This window comes from Xenopus laevis, chromosome 9_10S, assembly GCF_017654675.1.
Source record: "Xenopus laevis strain J_2021 chromosome 9_10S, Xenopus_laevis_v10.1, whole genome shotgun sequence".
NCBI classification, from domain to species: domain Eukaryota; kingdom Metazoa; phylum Chordata; class Amphibia; order Anura; family Pipidae; genus Xenopus; species Xenopus laevis.
Window position 1 is genome coordinate 14,095,605 of NC_054388.1, and position 22,237 is coordinate 14,117,841.

The 22,237-nt window shown below is 38.3% G+C and overlaps 1 protein-coding gene across 2 annotated transcripts in view; it reads right to left on the bottom strand.

Annotated features, from left to right (window-relative positions):
• The window catches only part of LOC108702627 (cadherin-4), a 459,604-nt gene that overhangs the window by 312,046 nt on the left and 125,321 nt on the right, over positions 1-22,237 (bottom strand). For both annotated transcript variants that reach the window (XM_018238223.2, XM_018238222.2), the window contains one exon: positions 13,395-13,506. In XM_018238223.2, the coding sequence (XP_018093712.1) occupies positions 13,395-13,506 (112 nt within the window). The remainder of the gene's footprint in view (positions 1-13,394; positions 13,507-22,237) is intronic.

Genomic DNA, 22,237 nt, shown 5'->3' on the forward strand with positions numbered 1-22,237 from the left:
CTCAAACCCCTGCAGACTTCTGTCCCTCCAATAACAGAGCAGTATCAAAACGATTACTAGCCAGCAAACTTTCAACTGTCCCTGAAATCACTAACAGGCAGCAGCTCTCTCCCTACACTATCTCTTCAGCACACACAGGCAGAGTGAAAAAACGCTGCAGGGCTTCGGTTTTTATAGGGAAGGGGAGTGGTCCAGGGGAGAGCTTCCTGATTGGCTGCCATGTACCTGCTGGTCTGGGGTGAGAGGGCAAAAAAAAGCGCCAACAATGGCGAACCCAAAATGGCGAACGTCGCGCGACGTTCGCGAACTTCCGGCGAGCGCGAACACCCGATGTTCGCGCGAACAAGTTCGCCGGCGAACAGTTCGCGACATCTCTAGTCCCAAACAGGAGTCACACCAATTAAATAAAATATGCGGACATTGTGCTTAATTCAATTCACTCTACACATCTGATTGGAGTATTTGTTAAATTATTACCAACACTCATTTGACTTCCCCAACCTTCCTTTTATTTTTACATTAAGTCAACCATCAGAGGTGCCTGGAAATTAATTAATTGGCCAAACTATCCTAATGAATCACACATTCACCAAAATTAATAAAGTCAGTAATTTAGCCTTGTGAGAAATCAATGAATAAATTACACCAGCTGAAAGAGCATTCGCTGAGGGTAGAATTCTACTTACTTCATGAGATTTAGCCTCAGCAATGCATCCCTCCCAAGTATAGAAGCCTCCTCATGGGAACCCTGGTCAGTGCCTGAGACAATTACGTGATTATGCTCTTAAAACTTTAAACTGCAATTTCAGGTTGACTTGGCAAGACCCCTCTGCATTAATTAATTTACTTCCGTTATAATAATGAACTCACCCAGTGCAGACCAATATTAATTAACTAAATCAAGCAATGTAAAAGCTTTCTTTTTAATCCAACTTCTGCTAATGCTTTAATTTGACAATAGGGAACAAAATGATGGTATAGCTGACTGTGTGCCCAGAACATTCCTTCTCTGTATATCTGTATTTATACTTATGGGAAGGAGATGCCATATTGTTTCCCTTAGACAGTACAGTATGAGGGTATAGCTTATTGTGTGCCCAGAATATTCCTTCTCTGTATATTTGTATTTATACATATGGGAAGGAGGTGCCATATTGTTTCCCTTAGACAGTACAGTATGAGGGTATAGCTTATTGTGTGCCCAGAACATTCCTTCTCTGTATATTTGTATTTATACATATGGGAAGGAGGTACCATATTGTTTCCCTTAGACAGTTCAGTATGAGGGTATAGCTTATTATGTGCCCAGAACATTCCTTCTCTGTATATTTGTATTTATACATATGGGAAGGAGGTGCCATATTGTTTCCATTAGACAGTACAGTATGAGGCTATAGCTTATGTGCCCAAAACATTCCTTCTCTGTATATTTGTATTTATACATATGGGAAGGAGGTGCCATATTGTTTCCCTTAGACAGTACAGTATGAGGGTATAGCTTATTGTGTGCCCAGAACATTCCTTCTCTGTATATTTGTATTTATACATATGGGAAGGAGGTGCCATATTGTTTCCATTAGACAGTACAGTATGAGGGTATAGCTTATTATGTGCCCAAAACATTCCTTGTCGGTATAGTTATACATATGACAGGAAGGTATCATACTGACAAATATGTTCTAGAAATGGCTACAAAGAAATTCTTTGACTCGAGCAGTGGACTGGACTAGGACCCCTATTTTTTATTTTTAATGTCATATATTCCCAAGCAAAATATACAATTACTGTGCCTTATTTGCAGGTTATTGTCTGAGGACAGCCTGATCTCATATCTCAGGCAACTGGAAGGGTAAAGAGTAGCCGGCACTTTGTTTTGGCTCAGTTCCTCGTCTGTCGTTCCGCTGCCAGGACGCGCTGTGAAGCACAGAATAAGCAAGTCGCACACAAGAGGGCTTATCAATGTGCAACTGTATTAAGCTCTTTTTTCTTAGCACACAAATCAAACAGTTTCCAGGAAAAAAGGCTAAGACTCCGCTCTTTAGAAATCTTTTTTTTAAAAAACAAACTAAAGGCAGTGGTGGAAAAAATAGAAGCGCACGGAATTCTGAAGCATACACAGATAAGCGGTTTTATTTTATTTTTTCTTTCCCTCTCCACTCTTCTGGGCAAAAGATTTAGATCAACTGCATTAAAATCTATTAGAGAAGAAAAATTGGGTTTCTTTATACTACACAAACACACACATATATATATATATATAATTATATATATATATATATATATATATATATATATATATATATATATATATATATATATATATATATATATATAGATAGATATAGATATCCTGCTTGTCCTACACAGCCAGGCATATCTCTTAGTGCCACGGAAATGTCAGTGTGATGTTACTGTTGTTTCATAAGTGCCAACGATGGATATAGGCATTCTTTATTGGGGCAGTATTTGCATCCCAGGTAAGCAATCAGTTGGGGAACAGTCAAGCCCTCCCCTGCAACTGCAACTGCAGGGTCTGCTCCTTTTATACCTTAATAAAAAAAAAAACCCTACTTCCCAGCCGCTCTCTTACCTGGGACCCAAGTCAGGCTGGAATGGGAGGAGTCTGGTGCGGAGTAGGTGGGGCAGAGGCAGGGTGGGCGGGAGAATCGGGATCCTTCTGAAGATTTCTTTGCAGGGGGGCCCAGCACACTCTAGTTACACCACTGCCCACACTAACTGGTTACTACGGTTACTCACCTTAGCAACACATCAGTTGCTTCAATAGCGAAACTGAAGCTGAATAAGTGCTAAAAGAAGCAAGAGAACAACAGGCGTGTTACACATGCCTGACGGTGGAGTCTTTATACCTAACCTTGGTGAATCCTCTGTGGATCCAAAAATAAAGCTTTTCCTTTCCCAAGTCACCCCAGGCATTTTATCTTCTCTCCCCGGTGATTGGCAATAAAATTAAAGTAATAAAATGTAATTAATCAGGGTCTGTGTGAAATGGAGGATTTTAGCCTCAGGAATAGTGGGAAGTAGCGGCCTTTGGAACGTGACACAATTTTCAGACTATGGATTATATCAATCCCTGTGTTCCCTGCGTACGACATTTAATTTATTTCCAGAATATTCCACTCCTCAGCAGCCAGATCTAAGCAAAGAATATTGTTATTCACATGACACAAACACTTACACCTGCTGCTGCCTCTTAAACTGGTGCTGCCTCGTACACTGGTTACTATTGTCCAGCCAACACCATTATTCACTCATGTTAATTCAATCTTCTCTTGGAAAGGAAATCCTCCTTCCTCCAGTTTTTTGGAAATTAAATCCTCCTTCCTCCAGTTTCTTGGAAAGGAAATCCTCCTTCCTCCAGTTTTTTGGAAATCCTTCTTCCTCCAGTTTTTTGGAAATGAAATCCTCCTTCCTCCAGTTTCTTGGAAAGAAAATCCTCCTTCCTTCAGTTTCTTGGAAAGGAAATCCTCCTTCCTCCAGTTTTTTGGAAAGGAAATCCTCCTTCCTCCAGTTTCTTGGAAAGAAAATCCTCCTTCCTTCAGTTTCTTGGAAAGGAAATCCTCCTTCCTCCAGTTTTTTGGAAAGGAAATCATCCTTCCTCCAGTTTTTTGGAAATTAAATCCTCCTTCCTCCAGTTTTTTGGAAATTAAATCCTCCTTCCTCCAGTTTCTTGGAAATTAAATCCTCCTTCCTCCAGTTTCTTGGAAAGGAAATCCTCCTTGCTTCAGTTTTTTTGGAAAGGAAATCCTCCTTCCTCCAGTTTTTTGGAAATAAAATCCTCCTTCCCCCAGTTTCTAGGAAAGGAAATCCTCCTTTCTTCAGTTTCTTGGAAAGGAAATCCTCCTTCCTTCAGTTTCTTGGAAAGGAAATCCTCCTTCCTTCAGTTTCTTGGAAAGGAAATCCTCCTTCCTTCAGTTTCTTGGAAAGGAAATCCTCCTTCCTTCAGTTTCTTGGAAATTAAAGCCTCCTTCCTCCAGTTTCTTGGAAAGGAAATCCTCCTTCCTCCAGTTTCTTGGAAAGGAAATCCTCTTTCCTCCAGTTTCTTGGAAAGGAAATCCTCCTTCTTCCAGTTTCTTGGAAAGGAAATCCTCCTTCCTCCAGTTTTTTGGAAATGAGGGGAGAATTTCTGACGTCTAGTCTCGCCAAAAAAATCTCGACATTCCCGCAAAATTTTTGAAGGCGAAAAATTCATGAAACTCGAAAGTTGATGCCTGTGTCAATTTGTATGCCAGCATTAAAATCAATGGATGTCCGAATAGTGTTGACGCGAGGCAATGTTGACAGGAGTGACTTTTCTGATGCACGTCCAAAAAATTTTTGCGGGAGTTTCGCAAATTTATTCACCTGCAGCGAAATTCGCATCAAACTCGTGCCAGGCAAATTTATTCACCCATCACTAGTAGGAAGTACTTTCTTTTCCAGAAACTAAAGTATGGTACTCCTTGTTTAGAAAACTATGCAAAGTATTGCATATTTAAGAAACAATAGGAAGAACGAATTCCATTCTTAACGTGAGGACGGATGGCTGAATTTTAAAAAAAGATAAATAAAATGACTTAATTTTCTTTTTTAAATTAACAATAGAAAAAAATGTATTTCATTCTCAGGAAACTAAAGGAACAAGAATTTCGTTCTCAGGAAACTATAAGAAGTTCATTTTCAAGAAGCTAAAGTAAGGACTTCATTTTTTAGAACGTACTTCCCTTTTTAGTAAACAATAGGAATTTTGGGTTCTGTTCTCAAGACCACGAAGAAGGAATACTCTAGAAACAGGAAATTTTACATTTTAAAGAAAATGCAGATTAATATCTGGCACTGCCCGTGGCATGCCCCTTTGCCGTCCCCTTTCCTAGCCTAGAATGTATGTGCCATTTAGTCTACTCACATTCCCAGGGTGGCCTGAAAGCAACTCTGTAAACTCTGGAGAGATCTGCAGGAATGCAGAATTGCTTTCAAAGCCGAACACTTCTTTATACAATCAGAAGAGAACTTTTTCAAAATGTATATCAGTCAGTTTTTCTAAACCAATGTTCCCTAATTATTCAGCCACAACAACCACACACATGGTGATAGTTTCCCTTTAAGTATCTCTAGATGAATTTTCCTTTTTTAACTTGTATGGAATACAAAAAAATACCATGGCATTCCCGTTGCCCATTTATCATAAGGAAGTTAATTACCACGTAATAAATGAGACCTCCTGGAGCTCTCTATGTTCGTCGGGCGTTTGGGAGCTGACTCAGGAAATTTTGATGAACCGCACTGTAGCACTTAATAACGTATGGCATCTCAGTGATATTGTACTGCGTCTGGGAGAGCTGCTGTTGTCAGATTAAACACAAGCTGTTTCCTCTCCCACTGCAGAGCCACAGAGTACAGGCACTGATTTAACCTTAACCAAGCCAAGGTGGTAGCAAAGACTGAGAGATGAAGACAGATAAGGAATAAGCTATATCCTCATACTGTACTGAAACCACCTACCTATGTATAAATACAAATATACATAGAAGGAATGATCTGGGCACACAATAAACTATACCCTCATACTGTACTGTCTAAGGGAAACAATATGGCACCTCCTTCCCATATGTATAAATACAAATATACAGAGAAGGAATGTTCTGGGCACACAATAAGCTATACCTTCATACTGTACTGTCTAAGGGAAACAATATGGCACCTCCTTCCCATATGTATAAATACAAATATACAGAGAAGGAATGTTCTGGGCACACAATAAGCTATACCCTTATAATGTACTGTCTAAGGGAAACAATATGGCACCTTCCTCCATATGTATAAATACAAATATACAGAGAAGGAATGTTCTGGGCACACAATAAGCTATACCCTCATACTGTACTGTCTAAGGGAAACAATATGGCACCTCCTTCCCATATGTATAAATACAAATATACAGAGAAGAAATGTTCTGGGCATACAATAAGCTATACCCTCATACTGTACTGTCTAAGGGAAACAATATGGCACCTCCTTCCCATATATATAAATACAAATATACAGAGAAGGAATGTTCTGGGCACACAATAAGCTATACCCTCATACTGTACTGTCTAAGGGAAACAATATGGCACCTTCCTCCATATGTATAAATACAAATATACAGAGAAGGAATGTTCTGGGCACACAATAAGCTATACCCTCATACTGTACTGTCTAAGGGAAACAATATGGCACCTCCTTCCCATATGTATAAATACAAATATACAGAGAAGGAATGTTCTGGGCATAAAATAAGCTATACCCTCATACTATATTGTTTGGAGGGAGATTCCTTTGCTTAAATAGACTATATTTTTTGTTTAAAGCTTCCCTTACTCTTCTGTATATGAAGAATTAGGACCTTAGATTCCTGTGCCTGTTAATGACCCCATGCTGTTTCTGCCTCTCCGGGCCTGCAGCCAAATTAACCAGCACAATAAAGAATCTCCATTGTCGGCATTCGTTACTAAGTTTCCAAACGACTGCTCCATTCATCGGCCCTGGGTAGACAACAGTGCATCTGGGGGAAAGGTTACTATGGGAGATTGATGTGGTCTGGGGCCTAAACTATTTTTAAAAGAAACAGAGAGCAGAGCAGGTAGTAAATCTTTCAACACTTTCCCCTTGTCTCTGTCCTTATATATTAGGCACCTATCTAGTGCTACCAATCCCTATTTCTGTAGGGAAATGAGAGCAGAGCAGACAGTAACCCTTCCAACACTTTCCTCTTGTCTCTATCCTTATATATTAGGCACCTATCTAGTGTTACCAATCCCTATTTCTGTAGGGAAATGAGAGCAGAGCAGACAGTAACCCTTCCAACACTTTCCTCTTGTCTCTGTCCTTATATATTAGGCACCTATCTAGTGCTACCAATCCCTATTTCTGTAGGGAAATGAGAGCAGAGCAGACAGTAACCCTTCCAACTCTTTCCTCTTGTCTCTGTCCTTATATATTAGGCACCTATCTAGTGCTACCAATCCCTATTTCTGTAGGGAAATGAGAGGAGAGCAGGCAGTAACCCTTCCAACACTTTCCACTTGTCTCTACCCTTATATATTAGGTACCTATCTAGTGCTACCAATCCCTATTTCTGTAGAAGAAATAATAGCAATGCAGGCAGTAACCCTTCCAACACTTTACCCATGTCTCTGTTCCCAGGGGAGTTGTCCTGGTAACTGTTAGAGCCAAGATTCAGATTATTAAACTGGAAATTCGGCTCTTCTAGTAAAGAGAATGCGATTGTGCTCTCTGCACAAATGATGCGGAAACTCCCTGGACTCGCTCCTGAGCAAAAACGGTAAGCAATGGGAAGAAAATTGCCCCCGTCTGTCCCCAAATATTAATAGTGGGGTTTTTCTGTTGAGGAACCAAACACATAGACAGGCCAGGATCCTCCAACATAAGGCACTTGCTTCAGCAAACAAAGCTGCCAGATGACCGTGGATTTGATGTATGGTGGAAGATAAGCTCTATCCAGCCTTGTACTTCAAGCTTTGCTTGGCATGAAAATGAGCTCTAGGGCATTAAATAGATAAGAAAATAAGGACATAGATAATAGAACTATTGTTCCATGTATATATCCCCTGTGACAGCGCTGAGCCATGTGAGGAACGTGGGCATAAGGAAGGACACACATGCAAATCCTTTAAGGAATAAGGCTCTTTAAAGGAAAAGCTTAACTAAATAAGTAGGTAGAAATGTTGTACATTATGTTTTGGGCTTATTTTACCAGGCCAAGGCAACCACAGCCGTTTAGCAGTACAGATCTGTGTCTCCAAAGATGCCCCAGTAGCTCCCCATCTTCTTTTCTGCTGATTCACTGCACATGCTCTGTGCTGCTGTCACTTACTGAGCTTAGGGACCCACTCACAATATACAGTACACATAGAAAGTTTCCACTTTGGGCGACTTTGGAAAACAAATCGCTCCTATTGCCATCCCGCTGTCGACTTACATTCCAGCCGGCGGGAAGGCAGTTCGGGGAGATTAGTCACCCTGAAGAAGAGGAGATTTGTCCCAATGTATCAGGACATAAAAAGCCGCCATAAGAAAAAAAAAGTCCATTGACTTTAATGCATTTGGATCAAGATAAATTATAGTAATAATTGTCGTGCCTAAAAAAACGCGTTGACTTCAATGCATTTCGCAAAATCTTTGCAGTTTCACAAATTTTTCCGACCAAATTTGCTTATCACAAGCCACGGCTAGCTCATCTCCCTCCCTTTACCCCAATGCTTTCAGCTTCTTATTCTCCCTGGGTAACAGTAAGCGAGACAGGCTGCACCCCAATATACACCCAACAGGGGATTACAAATTTTCACAATCAGTGCCTTTACTTTGCCTTTAATTGTGCTGATCTCAAGGCCTCCTGTACATGCAGCAATCAAACCCATGCTTACAGTATATCCCACTGTCACTGCCCTTTGTAACACACAGAGGGGCCATGGAGAGCACAAATTAACTTTTTTCAAGGCTAAAATCGAGGCAACGGATATTTTCATCTCTCACATTTTCTCCTCCTTTTCACACCCAGTGGACGGGAGCGGCATAAAGGCGCCACTATCTCTCGGCTCAGGGGATGAGCATGAAAACATCATATTAAAAGCTTATCAGCACGCAGAAATCTTTGGGCCCGCGCTGCCAATAATATATTATACAGCGGCATCATAAAGGATGATGCGACACAGTCAGATACACATAATTCTCTCTGATAGACCGGGGGCTCGTTGGCATGAAATGTGCCGGCTACAAGACAGAGCGTCGGAGAGATGGAAAGGTGAATTTAGCAGATTTGCTTCAATGCAGAAATGACTGGATTTTAGCAAGAGTTTATGGCAACACTGGGGAGATTAGAACTTGGGTCTAGTGAGTCACAGATTCTTAGCAGCACTATAAGGGAGCAAGCTCCATAATCTAAATTCTATCACGGTCTTGCCTTACATATCACAGAGGGAAACAATATGGCAGCTTCAACACATATGTATAAATACAAATATAAAGAGAAGGAATGTTCTGGGCACACAATAAGCTATACCCTCATACTGTACTGTCTAAGGGAATCAATATGGCACCTCCTTCCCATATGTATAAATACAAATATACAGAGAAGGAATGTTCTGGGCACACAATAAGCTATACCCTCATACTGTACTGTCTAAGGGAAACAATATGGCACCTCCTTCCCATATGTATAAATACAAATATACAGAGAAGGAATGTTCTGGGCACACAATAAGCTATACCCTCATACTGTACTATCTAAGGCAAAGCTGTCCAACTTTTGTGGTACCAAGAGCCATTTTTCTGGCCTATATGATGGAGGGCTTATAATGGAAGCCAGTGTTGAGCATTCCCTGTTTTTAAACCACAACAAATTTAAACCACACCATTTAACCACAAAAACTTTTAACACCATATCCACAATAATTCTGGTAACACACCAAAAAAACGAATGGTTGGTGCTCACTGCAGGGATATCACTCATCACTCATTCAAGTCACATTAAAACATACCCTCAAATCTATATTCGTCCTTCTCCCCTGTGGATAATACCCCCCCCCCAGCATGTAATTAAATACCTTAGCGGTCTCTAACAACAATTTCCAAATGCTAACAACCCCCCAGAGCAAACCATATCAAGCTCACATCCGACAGGTAGCATAGGCAGAATATGGCACACACAGGGAGCATAGGGCAGGCACAGTATGGCAAACAAGTAGCATAATACTTGGGAGGTATATTGGGGGTATATCTGTGCCTATATATTATACAGTTACATTATGTGCATATATGATATGGGGGTTACATTGTGACAGTGGTTGGAGGAAAGATGGGGGTATATCTGTGCCTATATATTATACAGTTACATTATGTGCATATATGATATGGGGGTTACACTGTGACAGTGGTTGGAGGAAAGATGGGGGTATATCTGTGCCTATATATTATACAGTTACATTATGTGCATATATGATATGGGGGTTACACTGTGACAGTGGTTGGAGGAAAGATGGGGGTATATCTGTGCCTATATATTATACAGTTACATTATGTGCATATATGATATGGGGGTTACACTGTGACAGTGGTTGGAGGAAAGATGGGGGGTATATCTGTGTCTATATATTATACAGTTACATTATGTGCATATATGATATGGGGGTTACACTGTGACAGTGGTTGGAGGAAAGATGGGGGTATATCTGTGCCTATATATTATACAGTTACATTATGTGCATATATGATATGGGGGTTACACTGTGACAGTGGTTGGAGGAAAGATGGGGGGTATATCTGTGTCTATATATTATACAGTTACATTATGTGCATATATGATATGGGGGTTACACTGTGACAGTGGTTGGAGGAAAGATGGGGGTATATCTGTGCCTATATATTATCCATCATGTATAAAATCTGTTACATTTTCAGTATATTTCTGGATGTGTGTTATTGCACTTCCCAAGATCACTTTACCAACCAATTTATCTGAAAATATTCCCTTATGGAACAGAATTTGCTAAGTGGCTTATTATGATTCAAAAGCTACTGGACATTACAGTTGATTAAATTGATGATGGAACGTCCAAACTAATCTCAATTACTAAAAAAAAAAAAAATAGGAACCTGCTGCCCATTTTGAGTTGATATCCGTAATACAGTAGCGTCATGGGAAATCCCCTTGCTGAGCTCATGAGCTAATTGAGTTTTATTAAGATTTTACAACGGAGAAGCCGTGACAGGAAGCTGCTCTGCTGAACAGGAAGTGAAGACTGCAGCAAAAAGATGGCATCACACAGTCATAGTCCAATGTCATTAGAAGCTTTTTGCACATTTAGAATTTTGCTTTAGGAAACATGAATCCCTGATCTTTGCTCCCTCTTGGCATGAAGAAAAAAAAAACTTCTTCGTTATTTTTTGCCTTCCCAGAAAGATGCTCTCGCTCTATCTCTGCTTTTTCCCCTGAAACTTTATTTGACAGTCAGAGAATCACTGATCCGGGGAGATCACAGACAGAAACTTCCACCAGTTTTCTTCAAAGATCTTTACTTTAAGTAGAAAAAAAATAGATGGTTTAACCTTTATGCACAGGCTGAAAATAAGACTCTCTCTTGTTCTTGTTATGGCTTTGCTGGTACCCGGTGCTGGGTCTGCGGGTCTAAAGACTACGTCAGCCAATTATATTAAATAGTAAATATATTTGCATAGTGGAATTTAAGAATGTATTGGGATATCAGAAGGATATTACATGTTCATTGTTTTTCAATGAGCCCCAATACCAGCTATAATGTCTTCCATGGCTTATTCAAAGGCTATACATTTTGTCCTGGTACTGATGGGTCCACTAGTATAAGTGACCATCATGGTCTTTTTGAGTGCATCATGGTGGTCCTACCAGATAAAGGGCCCCAGTTTGGACTAGGGCCGACATTAATAGACCCCGGCACTAAATGTGAATTGCTGGCAGTCACAGTCGGTGCCTATGGTGATGGAATTGGGCAAAAAGACTGGTGATGCTCATGGATTATAAGGGGCTCAGTTAGGAATCGGGCTGCCAACCCAAATACCAGTAGGAAACCATGAGGCGAAAATGGGCCTAGGGCTCACCAGGACTGGGGCACACTGTTTTTTTCTTGGCAAACCCAGTAAGCCAGCCTGACCCTGAAAAGACCAGATTAATCAAATCTTGGAAATTGGTATTTTTTTCATCTGTTCTCTTTCAATTTGTACTCACAACAGATAAACAAATAATAAATAATAATTCAGGAAGTAACATCTTTGGGCAAACTCTGATTTAGCATTTTGTGGGTAAATAAAGTAACAATGAAATCTAAGAATCACAGCTAGAATTAAGAGACGCTTAGAGGCCAACAACTTCCATCTAAAGTGGATGATGGGTACTGTCAGTGTTGGACTGGCCCACCGGGATACCGGGCAGGGCTGGAACTAGGGGTAGGCAGAAGAGGCAGCTGCCTACTGTGCAATGATAGGGGGCGCTGGGCAGCTACCTCAGATTTTCTTGAGCCTACCCCTAGTCTCCACCCCTCAGTCTTACTCCTCTTCCTTCCCTCTGTCATGCACCCCTTTGTCACTCTCCCCTCCCTCTGGTCACCCTCCTCTCTATTGCGGTCTTCTCCCTCCTGTACCCTCCATCGATCCTCCCTCCCCTCCATCACTCATCCCTCTGTCGCTCTCCCCTCCCTCCCCTCCGGTGCTCTCCTCTTCCTCTCCCTCCCTTCCGTCGATGTCCCCTCTCCATCGCTCACCCCTCCCTCCCTTCCATCTCCTCTCTCTCGGCTCACCCGGTGGGGCAGGAGGGTAAGGGGTTGGCTTGCCGGGTTGCCTAGGGTGCCTGGCCCCAGGGGCGATCCTACCCAATTTGCTGCCTGAGGCGGCCTTCGTTTTTGCCGCCATGTCGCTAGTGCAAAGAGCGCAATTGCTCTCTCTGCACTAGAAGAGCCAAATTTCCGGGTTTAAAATCGAAAATTAGGCTCTTAGTTACCAGGAGTGGAATTTTTGCTGCCCCTGGCAACCAGGGGGAGCTGCCGCCTGAGGCGAGTGCCTCAACTTGCCTCATTGGCGGATTGCCCCTGCCTGGCCCTGATACCTGGAAAACTCCCGGTAGGCCTAGGTGTCATTGGGCCCTTCTGCTCACCTAACTCTTTGCCTTATATGCTTTTACAACTGCAATTGCCCCATAAAAGAATAAAGAGAAGAAATGGAGGGAGATACTGATGATAATATTGAAGGAGAAGTGAGTAAGAGAATAAGGAAAGTGAATGACAAAAAAAGGAAAAATAGTTTGGAGAGTGGGCCTGTGGATAAAAGGTTTTCTGGTGGGCCCCAGGCATCCCATAATAAGTAAATGACATGCTTAGGTGGAATTATGAGTGCTTATTCCAGTACTGTCCCTTCCTTAAAAAAGGCTACTCCAAACTTTTATAGAAATTCTAAATTCTAAAGTGCATTTTCTCTTTGGACAAATTGACAATTAGTGACTATTGGTAAACCAATCAAAAAAACTGATCTGGCAAGACTCCAGCACCAGCATAAACCATCATTCCAACCAGAAATGTTATTATGCAAAAAAAAAAAAAATACTGATAACTATTAAAATGTTTCAAGTAATATACGGCGGCAGTTACCCAATTCTGCAATTCTGTTTCACCCAAAATAAAATCTTGACTTTTTGATATTTGACTCCTGAGTTATTTATTTTAAAAATTTTAAAAAAAATGATCAAATAATGCAAAACGATCCAACAAAGGGCATATGAACACTTGACCTGTAACCCAACAAAGCATCTTTATCAAATGAATTTTAAAACAAGGTCCACAGAACCGAGTTTCCTGGGCCAGATTCAGACTTACCTTTGAGCAGTTTCTGTCCTTCCATGATATTCGGTGACACGAGCGCGGTGTAACCGTCCGCTGAGAAGCCTGGAGTGCAGGCGCTGGATACAGAAGCATTCCCATCGTAAGCCTGTAGGTAGAACATCAAAGAGGCAACGTCAGTCTGTGATCGACACTTAGGAAAACGTGTAACACTGTCACTTCTACCTCGGATCAAAGGGACCTGTCTGATTAGGGAGCAGCGAGATTCCCAAATCAAACAAGATATGCGAAGGCTCAAAACACACACACAGGGTTTTACAGAGAATCCAGAATCTGAAATCAGAGAAAGCGACGGATGATAGGCACCAGCAAATAAGGGTATTGTGTTTCCTTTGTTCAAGTGAGGAATCCTTGATAGAATTTTAACAAGCAAACGAGGTAAAGCCATAACAATTACAAAGTTTGCAGCAGGTCTAGTTACCCACAGCAACCAATCAGATGCAAGCTTTCAAATAGCTGCACCTTTTATTGCATTCCGTCATAAAACTTTATTAACTGGCAGTAAGTCATTGGTGTATCATTCAGACTGCTATAAAACAGCACTTTAATACTCAAAATCAGGCTGCCCCATGCCACAACTGCTATTCAAGGCCCCTTGTGGGTCAAACCCAAGGTTTATAACTTTTATATTAGATTATAGGGGTTGGTTCACCTTAAAGTTAACTTTTAAGAGGTTATCGAATGGCTAATTCTAAGCAACTTTTCAATTAGTCTCCATTATTTATTTGTTTTATCTGCCTTCTTCTTCTTCTTCTTCTGACTCTTCCCAGCTTTCAAATGGGGGTCAATTACCCCATCTAAAAACAATGCATTGTAAGGCATCAATGCATGGTTGCTAGGGTAATTTGGACCCTAGCAACCAGCTAAAATGGCAAACTGGCGAGGTGCTAAATAAAAAGCTAAATAACTCAAAAAACACAAAAAATAAAAACAACCCCTTTAAAGGACAGGGAAAGTTAAACTAAAGAAGTAGCTAGAAATGTTGTATATTATGTTTTGTGCTTCTGTACCAGCCCAAGGCAACCACAGCCCTTTAGCAGTAAAGATCTGTGTCTCCAAAGATGCCCCAGTAGCTCCCCATCTTCTTTTCTGCTGATTCACTGCACATGCTCTGTGCTGCTGTCACTTACTGAGCTTAGGGACCCACTCACAATATACAGTACACATAGAAAAGAAATGTCACAATATAAGGCTGATTAGTAATTAATACAGATAATTACTACATGGCAGCACAGAAACCAGTGCAATTAGCATCAGAATTTAATAATCAGTCCTGTAGCATCAGCTTATATTACAGGGAAGCTCATTTTCTGCAGGATAATTAGTGACGACCCCTAAGCTTAGCTTCTCAACAGCTGCTCAGAGCCCACTGAGCATGTGAGAGTCACAGACACTTTCCAAGATGGTGACCCCCTGTGACAAGTTTGAAGTCCTGGATCATTGCTGCTATTGACAAGCTGACACTTTAGGCTGGTGCAATTAGTTCACTATATAAAATATGGCATTTTTGGGTCTATTCGTTTTCACTTATTTACCCAACAGGGACCCTGAGGCTCCTTACTTCTTCAACCAGTCATGTGACACAAGTGACCTCACTAGGACCTGATTATAACAGACGACAATACTAAGCAGCAGAAGTATATATATTTTACACATTGCACTTCATTGAAATGCGCCAGGACTTAAAATGTTTAATGATTGTCCATAGGGCTTAAAGTGGTACTTCCCCGTTAACTTACTTCTTTATTTATTTAGGGCCTCTCCTACTCATCTTCCAGCCTCATTCAAACCACTGCCTTGGTTGCTAGGGTTATGAAACCCTGGCAACCAGACAGCTGCTGAACTAAAAGGAAATAACCCGTGCGGATTTGGTCGGAGTATATTTCAGAAAATAATTAGATAAATTCGGATTTTAATAAATAACCCCCTAACCTGTTTCCTGCTAAAGTCATCTAAAAAATGTGCCTAATCAAATAAAATAAAATTTCTCCCGATCATATATTTCTTGCCCCTCCTATGCTACAGCTATTACTGGTGAGCTGATAGTTCTCCATTCTCCGGTGCAGATACAGCAGCCGCTGATGAGAAAATAGTACCTTTAATCTAGAAACAAAACCTTCCCCATGGAAATATAAAGAGAACACAAACTTCCTGTATTTTATTCTGTATAAAGAGAGAGAGAGAAAGACCCCAGATACCCCAGATCAGAGACTGTGAGCGGTTTTCTACTAACGTAATGAATGACTATAAACCAGCGTGCAGATGAATATATTGTAATATGGTATAAATGACACGTTCAGGCTGAACGGCTGCTGCTCCATACAAAGGAACATTATATATATATATATATATATATATATATATATATATATATATATATATATATATATATATATATATATATGTATATATATATATATATATGTATACATATATATATATGTATACATATATATATATATATATATATATATATATATGTATACATAATATATATATATATATATATATATATATATATATATATATTATATATATATATATACATACATATATATATATATACATACATATATATATACATATATACATATATATACATATATACATATATATATACATATACATATATATATATATACATATATATATACATATATACATATATATATACATACATATATATATATATATATATATATATATATATATATATATACATATATATATATATATATATATATATATATATATATATATATATATATATTAATATATATATACCATATATATATATATATATATATATATACATATATATATATATATATATTACACATATATATATATATATATATATATATATATATATATATATATACATATATATATATATATATATATATAATATATATATATATATATATTATATATATATATATATATATATATATATATATATATATATATATATATATATATATAATATATATATATACATATATATATATATATATATACATATATATATATAATTATATATATATATATATATACATATATATATATATACATATATATATATATATATACATATATAAATACATATATATATATATATATATATATATATAATTATATATACATACATATATATATATATATATCATATATATATATATATATATACATATTTATATATATATATATATATATATATATATATATATATATATATATATATATATATATATATATATATATATATATATATATATATATATATATATATATATATATACAATATACATACACATATATATATATATATATATACATATATATATATATATATATATATATACATATATATATATATATACATATACATACATATATATATATATATATATATATATATATATATATATATATATATATATATATATAAAAAATGCTGTGATCCCATAGGTCAGATGTTAGACTTCGTTAAGACCAATGAAGGCAATCAGACCAATTAGAAAGTGACTTTATAGAGCAGCTGCTTTGGTTGACACTTACGGCTCTTACAGACGAGCGGTTTTAGCTGCGCTCCCCTGCGTTCCGGTTTCATGCGTTCAGCCGCAGGGGAGCGCAGAAGTAGATGCACTGAATTTTTTTAATTGTGGCTGTACTCACACAGACGCATGTGCAGGTTGGGACGCAGCATGTTGCATTTTACCTGCGTTCGCCGCTTACATGCGTCTGTGTGAGTACAGCCACATTGAAAAGAATTCAGTGCGTCTACTCCTGCTCTCCCCTGCGGCTAAACGCATCAAATAAGAACGCAGGGTGCGCAGGTAAAAACGTTCGTCTGTAAGAGCCCTAAAGCAGATAATACAGAGGCAAATCAGATAGTGATGGGCGAATTTATGTGCCAGGCTCAAATTTGCAGCGAATTTCAGCGTTTTGCCTCCGGCAATAAAATTGTGAAATTGCCGCGTCAATTCCGATGCCGGCGACAATTCCGACTCCAGCGACAATTAAATGTGCCCATTGACTTTAATCCGCATCAAATTGTCGTGGGCGTCAATTTTGACGCCTGCAAATTGACAAATCACGAAAAATTCGAAAAAAAAATCTGCAAAGAGAAACGGGAGAAATTTGCCCATCACTAAAATCTGATAAAATAAAGGGCTAGACTGTATGATACACAGTGAAGTCAAGGCTATATATTTAAATTTTTTGAATTTTGTCACTAACACAGAAAGTATAAAACAGATAACTTAAATCTAAAATAAGTTACAGTAAAATAATATACAGGTATGGGACCTGTTATCCAGAATGCTCTGAACCAGAAGTTTCCCGGATAACTTTCCGTGATTTGGATCTTCATACCTTAAGGGGCAGATTTATCAAGGGTCGAATTTCGAAGTTAAAAATACTTCGAAATTCGACCATGGAATTGAAATACTTTGACTTCGAATATCAAAGTTGAAGTTTTTTTTCATCGAATTTGGGTATCCTGCGGTCAAAGTAAAATCGCCGAACGAGAAGTAAAATCGTCAAACGAGAATCATATCAACATTTAATAAACCCTATAGGCTGGTTTTGCCTCCAATAAGGATTAATTATATCTTAGTTGGGATCAAGTACAAGCTACTGTTTTATTATTACAGAGAAAAAGGAAATCAGTTGAAAGAATTTGGATAAAGTGGAGTCTATGGGATAATTTGGAGCTTTCTGGATAATGGGTTTCTAGATAATAGATTCCATACCTGTACTATTTTTGCCTTCATATTTGTTTGTTTGTATTTTCACTCTTAAGTCTTACAATATAAATCATTCTGGAGGAAGTGAAGAATCATTTCCACTTATTTACCCAACAGGGACCTTGAGGCTCCTTACTTCTTCAACCAGTCATGTGACACAAGTGACCTCACTAGGACCTGATTATAACAGACAACAATAGTAAGCAGCAGAAGTATATATATTTTACACATTGCACTTCATTGAAATGTGCCAGGACTTTGCCACCAGTTCCTCCCCTAATAGGGCTTAAAGTGGTACTTGCCCTTTAACTTACTTTGTATTACTTCTTTATTTATTTAGGGCCTAGCCCACTTATCTTCCAGTCTTATTCAAACCACTGCCTTGGTTGCTAGGGTAATGAAACCCTGGCAACCAGACAGCTGCTGAAATTCCAAACTTGGCACCTGCTGAACAAAAAGCTAAATAATGAAAAAGTATGAAAAAATAACAAATGAAGACTTAATCCATTTAAAGGCAAACTATCCCTAATCTAATTTTACTGCCAGAGTCATACAAATACACACACACACACATGCATCTGGGTTAATCATCAAAACTACCTCCTATGGGCCAGGGGCTAAATTTGCTCCTGCCCCCCCCAACTCCCCCCCAAGCAGACGGCCGCATGCATACCAAGTTTGGGCCCCAGGTGTTGGAGGGGGGCTACCATAGCTATGGCTATTGCAATTATACAAAAGTACCTTGTTCTTGATCGGACCTAAACAGTGATTTATCCCATTACAGCAAATTTCCAGCGAAATTCAAGAAACGGCGAAAGATTTGCGAAATGTGAATCTTGGCACCCGTGTAAATTTTGATGCCCGTGTCAGTTCTGACACTCGCTTCAATTTTGACCCCCACATTAAAGTCAATGGGCGTCCGAATAATGTTGACGAGCGTCAGTTTTGACGCGAGCGACTATTCCGACGCGCGTCCAGATTTTTTTGACGCTGCCGAATTTTCACCACAGCATGTAACACAGCATGGTGCCCATATTACAGAAAGACCCCTTAATCAGAAATCCCCATTCCCTAGCATTCCAGATAATAGATCCCATGCCTAGAATAATGGCAGGCAGCATTATAGTAAGGTCTGGCAATACTCCCATTATAAGCTGTCATAATAACACAGCATCCCTATATCTGCATGAACAATGATGTGCAGTGAGATTTGGGCCCCATATATAGTGAATAAAGTACCCCCTCTTGTAAAATATTAGGATTTTATAAGTTACCGAGGAGTTTCATGACCATATAAAAACACGAGGCCAAATTTACCTTCAGATCATGGAACTCAGAGGTAACTTCTAATATCCTTATATTTTGCAACTGGGGTACATTATCTATTATAATACACAAATTTCAATGAGTCATGTGACAGAAGTGACATCAGAACTCACCGTTTATAAGGATACAGATATTCATAGCTTTTGTGTATTATATATATGTATATATATATATATATATATATATATATATATATATATATATCTATATATATATATATATATATATATATATATATATATATATATATATATATATATATATATATTAGGGATGCACCAAATCCACTTTTTTGGATTCGGCCGAACCCCCGAATGTATATAGTTGCAAAGACAAAGCCGCACTCACAGGACTTAAGAAGCAAAAATCAAATTTATTGGCACGACTGCTAAATTTGATTTATGCTTCTTAAGTCCTGTGAGTGCGGCTTCATCTTTGCAACTTTACATTTCCTTTTGGAGGACAGCACCTAGGCAACTTTAATTACGATTTTGTGAGTGCCGATACCTTCACCTTGGATTTATATATTATAGTCAAAAACAAGAGGTCCTCTGCACTCAACCCATTATCAATATATTTAAGACAGAGACATTTTGTGCATACTGCTACTGAAAAATGCCTTACCCTTTAAACAACACAGGGATTGTTTGTCCATATATTGCAATAAATTTAAGCTGGCCAACTACGTCACAGTCATCCCATATCTGGCCAGTCCTATGCTCAATTTTATCTGATTCATTAAGAATTCTATTGCTTCATTATACATTTTACAAATAGACTAAGTTTTACCTGCAACTTACTTGCTGCTTTCAAAGTAAAACTCCCAAACTTGGCTGCCCTTTTATTAGACACCAGTGGGATCACCTGACTATAGTTGGGAAGGGTGGGAGCTACAACATGGAGCTGGTCACTGCTCCTGTATAACTATAACAAACAAGGGAAAGTTGTGCTCACCACTAATTTTAAAAACCAAGGGCAACCAAGTTTGGGAGTTTTACTTTGAAAGCAGCTAGTAAGTTGCAGGTAAAACTTAGTCCCTTTGTAAAATGTATAATGAAGCAATAGAATTCTTAATGAATCAGATGAAAATTGAGTGTAGGACTGGCCAGATATGGGATGACTTTGACGTAGTTGGCCAGCTTAAATATATTGCAATATATGGACAAACAATCCCTGTGTTGTTTAAAGGGTAAGGCATTTTTCAGTAGCAGTATGCACAAAATGTCTCTGTCTTAAATATATTGATAATGGGTTGAGTGCAGAGGAATCTTGTATTTGTCTATATGTATTTTGTGGTCACACCCTCATTGCACCCCCGCCTAATGGTTTTAAAAAATAGTGGTGAGCACAACTTTCCCTTGTTTATATATATACATATACACACACACACACACACACACTTACACAGGTATAGAATCCATTATCCAAAAACCCATTATCCAGAAATCTCAAAATTATGGAAAGGCCGTCTCCCATAGACTCCAATATAATCAAATAATCCAAATTTTTCAAAATGATTACCTTTTTCTCTGTAATAATAAAACAGCAGCTTGTACTTGATCCCAACTAAGATATAATTAATCGTTATTGGAGGCAAAACCAGCCTATCGGCTTTATTTAATGTTTATATGATTTTCTAGTAGACTTAAGGTATGAAGATCCAACATATGGAAAGATCCGTTATCCAAAAACCCCAGGTCCCGAGCATTCTGGATAACAGGTCCCATGCCTGTGTGTATATATATATATATATATATATATATATATATATATATATATATATATATATATATATATATAGATATAGATATAGATATAGATATAGATATATACATATATATATATATACATATATATATATACACACACACACACACATCAAATTTAGAATAGATGTACAGCAGAGAGTGTACCATTTAGCTGGAGAGATTCATTTAATATACACTGAAGGATTGATCTTACATACAGAATTATATGTGCTGGCTAGCAAGCCTCAGTCCATCACCGCAGAAGGAGCCCTCAGCTCTCTGTATGATGAGCATCATGTAATTAACTGTCAACAGCTTCTGCTTATTCAGGAGAGTACTGGGAACCTTTATGCTGCCTTTAAGCCCAGTTGATTAACCAGGGGCCCCTATCTGTTGCTGGGTGCAATTTGCAGTATATTATCAAGGGTTAAAGCTTGCTGAAAGTGGACCCAAAAGTTAGGAAACTGAGGTTTAAAGGGAAAATTAAAAAATAACGTTTGGTATAAAATGTAGTATCCTGTAGCCCTCCAGCAATCGGTTTTAATCCAAATTAGAGAATGAAAGCAGGGATCTGATTGGTTATTACAGATAAGCGCTTAGGCACAATATCGCACCAGCATTTGCAATGTTTGTTCTATAGCAAACTTTATATTAAAACCAGAGCAATGCTATTCAAGTACAGGAAAAGGATCCGTTATCCAGAAAGCTCCAATTTACGTGAAGGTCAGCTCCCATGGGCTCCATTTTAAGGAAACAATTCAAATTTTTATAAATGATTTGCCTTATCACCGTAATAATAAAATAGCAGCTTGTACTTGATTATAACGAATCCTCAATAGAGGTAAATGAATCCTGTTGGGTTTATTTTTATTAAGGTTAAAATTGTAAATTTGAATTTTCGAGTTGGATTTTTGGTCAAAACTCACAAATTCAAGTTGGGAATAATCCTGGACCCTGGGATAACTCGAATTTGACGATTTGCCACCTCAAACCT